We start from the raw sequence: 7,235 nt of genomic DNA on the forward strand, positions 1-7,235 counted from the left end.
GGGCGTTGTTTTGTCTTTCTTTCCAGTAAACCTCAGACATGCAGAGAGGGATACCTACTGTTCTACACTGAACACCAGTGCCGGCATATAAGGTTATGCCCTGTCCGCGCTAAACTGACCGCACCTGCCAACGACGCAGGGTTCCGAACAGCAGAGACCATCTCAGTGCACAGAGGCGGTTTCAGTACGTTGTATATTTATCTCTAGGTCAACACCATTTTGGTTTTAACAACTTAATATAATTCACACAATTGCAACTTGATATTATTTCCCCGTATTCTGACATCCCAACATAATAAGGTCAATATTCGAATGAAAGCTCATCTGTGTTGGTAGAATACATAGTTTAAGAGTTTGACTTGTTCCAACACAAAGAAGAAACTCACCATAAATTTTCGGCTGATCCCGTCAACCCGTCAACCTTATGGTGAGTTTCTTCTTTGTGTTGGAACAAGTCAAACTCTTAAACTATAATAAGGTCAAGTTTCACATCCGCAGTCAAGCTGAACGCTGTCGAACTATGCTGAATAACGCAACCCTAGAATGGAACAAACTTCGCTAACCTGTTCTACACTGTTTCTTTCAGCTCTACATGACGACAAACACAGCAGTTACTCAAGAATACAATCGAAAAGTGGAACAAAATACCTGGTGAGTGCCTAACCATCCTTATTTCATCATCATGCAATATTGTACATAACCACGATGGTTAGGCAATGTTCGCATATCTATAGTACTTCTTTCATGAAAAGCTGCGTGTTTTGAAATACGGTACCATATTTACTATGATGTCATTGCCGGGAAAACAGTGTAGCCTGGGTGCCAGGTGCCAGGCCCCTGTGCCACGATACTCAATTCAGTCAGGGAAATCTCACGCCTGGAACACAGAATTTGCAGCCGGGGTCTAATTTATACGTCTAGATAAACTGAAGAAGGAAGCCAGCTCCGAAACTGTGGCGTGTTGGGCAGTATAGAGGCCTGGTCAAGAGTCTCAGAAAGAAGAAGCACTTTCTTTATTCCAAGCAAGGAGTTAAGCTCCTTGTTCTACGTGCTGGGGTCTGGCACGCAGGCTATTCATAATTACCTGGCAGCAAAATCCCATACGGCATGTATACTTCATGATGTCGCAATTTTCATTGCCAGAAAATGTGTTATATATATGTGTCTGCTTCATTGCATTCTGTAAAATTAATCGACTCACATGCTTTGCATACCCTAAATCTTGTTAATTTAAATTAATCAAAGCTGGCCAAAGTTGGCATAGATTCATTTATTCTCTTTTCTCTCTTTATACCCACAGGTAAACTTCGCCATGTCCACCCTGAGATGCAGACTACAGCAGGAGTTCACTGGCTAGCATGAAACCTTAGCACGAAACCTAGTCGTGGAAGGATTGGGGTGTGCATTCATGTTTTGCAGCCAAGAAAATTGAAAAACAAGCATGGAATGCAACAGCATCATGAAAGCGAAGAAAATAATAAATAAAAAAGCAAGACTGACACAAACATACATGATAGAAAACACACAAGTGAATAAAATTCCTTACACAAAACATCACTGTTACACTACATGTGTCACACAGTAAAGTTATAAAAAAAACGACCAGCATCATATAGTTGCAACTAAAAACATATTTGAAGTATTATATGCTTACATATGCTGCTCCTGAGCAAGAAATTTGTGCTCTCTTGATAGAAGAAAACATATTTGAAATATCAATAAAGACAATCATTAATATTCTGTGTGCAAAAAGCCACAGTTTGCCCGAAAAGGTGCTATTGCATGCATGGTAACATAAGCCTTTCCTGCTTGTTCCGATGACCACAAGGCCGGAGGCTATCTGAAAACCAATTCCCTAGGGAATGCATTCATGCAATTTTTGAAATTCTTTCAAAGCGATCGTAGTACTTACACAAATGCCTCCGCCCCTGAGGCGTCGCCAAAAATTCATGAAGTGTAGCTGAAATACCAGTCGGCACGTAATTAACAGATGGTAAAGAAGTGGAAAACACGACCATCTGAGGACCATATGTTGCAATATCATGCTCGACAACATTTTACGTCGCTTTTTTAGAGCCGTCCTGGCATTGGAGACATTTGCTGACACGGTCATACTGACAACAGATACGTACACCGCCGTGCGACCAGGAGTGGCACTGCAGGCAGCTGACATCAGTCCAAAAGAGTTAGACAAGGGGCAAGGTAAGCAAAAACTGGACAGTATATCCAATCATTGTTAGGCCATGTTGATTTGATTATATTGATGACATTTTCTGGGAACCCCGAAGCTAATGCGAGCGAGCGAATAAAAAGTTTGTCAGAAAATTTAAATCATTATATGAAATCTACGTGGTCATAAAGGTTAAACAAATGACGAAACATGCGAATATGGTATGGTGAATAATCTTCATTTTCATTCCTGCTTCACATTTTCTTTTCCTGCATTGATTTCGGCATTCTTCGTCATTAGTATCGTTCCAAAATATTCCAACAAGCATATATTTTGTAGCATTTTGAACGATTTACAGTATGGTGGAAAACGTTTTTCACAAAATTCAGAATACGCGAACGTAGTGCGCGATTGAAAATCAATTGCTCAAAAATTGATGCTTGTGTTGTTTTTGTAATTTCATTTCATTTATCTATTTCGGTGCTAGAGTAACAGTTCCCTTCAGTATCACCCTACCTTCATCGAAGTATTTTGTTTGGCAAGTCATTAGGCTAACGAGAAAATCTGTTACGTTTCTAAGGATTCGCCTTCTTTTCGAGCGGAAACAACTCTACCAGCTTGACAGAAGGCGACGTTACAAGCTTCACTACGGAGGATGGAGGAGACATTCTGCAAACTGCTGACGTCTCTATAGCGTTACCTCCTAACATCTCAAATATGATACAGATCAACAATACATCAGGTAAATTTAGCTCTTTTACAATTTAGGAAAATTGATCTCATTTCTGCTCTATTCGAGTCCATTCTACCAATTTTTTCATCTATGTCAGCTCTCACTCAGCATTAACAGCCGGACTGCCTAGACAGAACGTTGGCAGAGTTTTGCGCTGAGGAAAGAGTTATCTTCACGTTAGAATCTTTGTCCTTGATCTCAGCGATCTCCCTCGGAAGACTGTTCCCAAGTTTAACAGTTGTTGTCACAAGGGTTCTAATATGACTGTTGGTGTTTGAAACAGGGGCCACCAGAGTGTTTTCGTGATGGGATTTTGACTGGCGTGTCACCCGCCGCACCTTTTCGGTTTAGGAACAAGGTCGTTGTCATTGCCAAAAGTACATCGAGAAATACATCCTAGTACAAAGTACAACCTAGTGGACAACACAACTCAAGGATTGACCTGTTAGATATTTGGCATAATAAAAACAGAAAGGACAAGGATGACAATGGTTCCATTGCTGCTTTTTTTGGTAATACAGTAGAAGTTAGAGTGTTCCAGTATCAGCTGTTCTGGACATATTTATTTATTTATTTATTTATTACCCTCCATGAAAATGGGGGTATTGTTTTTACTCCGTTTCATGTTTGGTCTGATATCTGAAGATCGGTGAGAAGGAACTGTACGATATTTGGCAGATTGATGGATGGGGCCTTGGAGATTGTGTAGGTTGACTTTGAGCCCCTGGTGATTGACCTTGGTACTGCAGTTTAATTTTTTTATTCTGTTGTTTGCGCGTTATGGACTGTTTGTGCGATATTAAGGTAGCGTGTAGTTGTTATTACCATGGTTTAGTGGTTTAAATTTGGGCTTCCTAGCTGTTTGCGTTTGATATTTACAATATGTTTAAAGTTGGTCTTTTTGTGTTGAATGTTTGGAAAATCTGGTGGGTCGTTTGGTATAATATTTGGTATGTGGGTAGTTGTTGAGTCTCTTTGCGTTTTAGAGTGCATTAGCAGGTTGTCGTATATTTTTATTGCTTAATTTAAAAGGATTTTCATTTTTTCACCCCTACTTCATAATAGGATGGTCTGTTTGACCCAAAAGTTGGGACAGATCTAGAGTGTTTTTGTTTATATACCTCCAGCTGGCAGGTCAGGCTGAGACAGCCCAATCTATTTTTACCCCTAGACAGAGTCATGCTTGAGAGGTCATTGACCTCACCTCTTCACTATGGTTGGTTGGCTGGTTTTATTATAGGTCTGTTAGTGCTGTTAATGATATTCATGGCCATATAACGTCAAATTACATTTAAACCCATCTGCCTTCTTCTAGCCATTCTTCATCTTCATCTGAACATACCTTCCATATACAATGAATACAGGTGATAACATAAATAAAACCTTACAACACCAACCTCCTCCATGGAGGGAAGATGTCCCTGACTTCTCCTTGTTTATTTATTTATTTATTTATTTATTTATTTATTTATTTATTTATTTATTTATTTATTTATTTATTTATTTATTTATTTATTTATTTATTTATTTATTTATTTATTTATTTATTTATTTATTTATTTATTGTTCATTTTTTCCATCTTATAAACGCCTGGGTGGCCTCTTCAAAAGGAAATGTTGATTTCCAAGAGGGCCCAGGGACACATAAACATAAAGCAATTTGTATTAAAGTAAATCATACAATCAAGAAATATAACTGAGAAAAGTTAACAGAGATCAGTATGACTAAAAATCAGTATAACTGTAAATTTAACAAATGATACAACTTATATAAATGGCTGAACAGAAATATACCGTTCCGAGGTCAAAAGACATGTTATAGACATGTTTGGTGAGAGAAAATCCAAGTAGAGACAAATGAGAGTTTCTCTTGCCTCCCTCTCAGAAGTCCGTCTGAGTTACACGCTCTACAGCAGCAGCAGCCTGTTTGTCCAGACTTCCCAGCGTGCCGCGCGACCTTACCAGCATGCCATGGGAACCCGCATCATCGGCGGAAGAATCGCAGGGATGCCGGTCAAGAACCTGCCCGAACCGGTTATCATCATTTTCACACCAATACAGGTAGCTTTTGTTAGGACACATAGATTAGACTGTATGAATGGCATCCTCTGGAAAACGTTTGGCAAAAAGGTTGCCTTCATTATGAATTCTACATGGTCATGAAGGTTAAGCAAATACCTCCATGAAAAATGGAGGTATTGTTTTTGGCGCGTCTGCGTGTGTGTGTGTGTGTGTGTGTGTGTCCTCACATTTGTAGTCAGCATAAGTTCATAACGCCTTTATGGCTGCTTATGGATTGTAATGATATTTGGTATGCTAGTACATAAGTCTAAGGAAGACGAGAGTCAAGGTCAAATATTTTTGTATCTTTTGTCCTGAACATGCTATGGTCTTGATTTTTTGGTGACAGATAGCTTATCCTGTCAGAAATAAATGGTGTACGTTTGGTCTTCCTAGCAGCTTGTGGTGGAACTGCAGACTAGTTTCTGGTAAAAACTTTTAAAGCCAATAAGTCCAGATTGCAACAACGTATTTTCATCATTTTTGGTAAGTAGGTAGGTGAGAGAAAGTTATACATAATTAAATGCAAATCAAGCAAATGAGGACTTGATTTGCATAATTAATGAGGAAATTCTATAATTACAGTGGTTTATATAATAGTACTGCTATATATGTTATCTTTTTAATCTGTGGCAGGCGGAACATCCACAGATACCAATAATGCAAATGATGACCTAATTTGCATAATGAATGTGAAAATTTTGTGACTCCTTATTGGTGAATGATGGGAATTTTATACCTCGTGACATGTGTAAGTTACTTAAAGGTTAACACCACTATGTATATATTATGTTAATGTAGAGGTCATTTGCATAATTAACGAGGACATGTCATTTACAAAAACCCATATATTTCATGGATGTATGAGATCTAGTTTTTTTGAGTTACGGTTCTCTTTTAGTGTCTTAATTTCTTAGAATTAGGATTAATCTGATTTGTCTGAACTTTCTTTAGAGTTTTCTTCCTGAAGACGTGAAGGAGGTCACATGTGTGTTTTGGGACTTTGAGGCCGAGGCAGGGCAGGGGGCGTGGTCAACTGAGGGGTGTGACAACATGCCGGGTCAAACAAAGGGACGGTACACGTGTGCCTGTAACCACCTTACTAACTTCGCCATGCTCTTTGTAAGTAATCATATAGCTGCTTATTATTATTATCATTATTATGATTATTACTATGATCAGTTATTATGATCAGTGATTATTATGATTATGTGTATTTTTGTTATTATTATGATTATTATTCTGATTATGATCAGTTTTTATTATGGTCAGTTATTATGAGTTGAATTATGATTTTTATTATTCTGATTACTGAAAGGGATGGTTCATTACACTGTATGTATGTTTTGATTTATGAATGAAAAAATCATATAGCTGCTGTTAATGCCATTTCATGCTGCTGTTTAGTAATAATGGTGAACTGCGTAGTATTCAGAAAATCGCAAGAAACCTTTACAGTAGCTATAGGTCTGCGACTTTTATTAACATTACATTTGAAGTTCTGAATACCCAGTGTATACCGAGTACAGAGACGCACCCTTTATAAATTTGCCAAAGGATAATTTTGCTTGATAACCCTTGCCCTCTCTTATAAGTTATACATCTTTGTTACGTAGCACGTTTTAGTGTGACACATATTAAGGATGACATATTTGGATAGCCTCCTGTGCAGGCCCCGCGGCGGTGGGGAAGAGTTTTTAACGCGTTATTTTAATATAGCCGGCCATCCTACATAGCCGCCAAGAGAAGGTTCCATTCCTCCCCGTGATATTTGGACGTTGTGTTCAAGTAAACTATCGTATCACGCCTTGCACCTTTTGAAACAGTTAATATAACATGGAATGATATAAGGCTAATTCTCTTGCACAAATTTATCTGTTGGCTCACTGTGACGTTTTGTGTTGTATATATGTTTGTAGGATGTGTATGGCGTGGGCTTTGGAGACCACGGCAAGCCGCTAGAAGCCATCAGTATTGTGGGCTGTGTCGTCTCCATCATCTGTCTGGTCCTCACTATCATTTTACTAGCTTTCATCGTTACTAGGTAGGTTGCGTCTGACCAACCTGATCTAGAATATAAACCAAATATTATAAATGTAACTTTTCTATGTAAGCTTCTCTCAAATTTTCCTGTTATTCCATTAGAGACAAACGTGGTACCAATGGACCATACAGGCCATGTCAGTCTAAATTCCAGGAAAGACAAACAAAATGCCTCCCTCCCTCCCTCCCTCTCTCTCTCTCTCTCTCTCTCTTTCTCTCTCTCTCTCT

The 7,235-nt window shown here is 38.6% G+C and overlaps 1 protein-coding gene and 1 long non-coding RNA gene across 2 annotated transcripts in view; both read left to right on the forward strand.

Annotated features, from left to right (window-relative positions):
* Nucleotides 1-7,235, forward strand: part of LOC109466924 (adhesion G-protein coupled receptor G7-like) — a 27,252-nt gene that overhangs the window by 15,060 nt on the left and 4,957 nt on the right. Inside the window, exons 9-13 of the mRNA XM_019764799.1 lie at nucleotides 2,075-2,202; nucleotides 2,751-2,912; nucleotides 4,789-4,964; nucleotides 5,919-6,086; nucleotides 6,884-7,008. Coding sequence (XP_019620358.1) covers nucleotides 2,075-2,202; nucleotides 2,751-2,912; nucleotides 4,789-4,964; nucleotides 5,919-6,086; nucleotides 6,884-7,008 — 759 coding nt within the window. The remainder of the gene's footprint in view (nucleotides 1-2,074; nucleotides 2,203-2,750; nucleotides 2,913-4,788; nucleotides 4,965-5,918; nucleotides 6,087-6,883; nucleotides 7,009-7,235) is intronic.
* Nucleotides 202-1,557, forward strand: LOC109466926. The gene is made up of 3 exons (XR_002140046.1): nucleotides 202-300; nucleotides 479-651; nucleotides 1,301-1,557. It is a non-coding gene; the product is annotated as an uncharacterized LOC109466926 (long non-coding RNA).

This window comes from Branchiostoma belcheri, unplaced genomic scaffold, assembly GCF_001625305.1.
Source record: "Branchiostoma belcheri isolate BF01 breed outbred unplaced genomic scaffold, Haploidv18h27 scaffold171, whole genome shotgun sequence".
Taxonomy (NCBI): domain Eukaryota; kingdom Metazoa; phylum Chordata; class Leptocardii; order Amphioxiformes; family Branchiostomatidae; genus Branchiostoma; species Branchiostoma belcheri.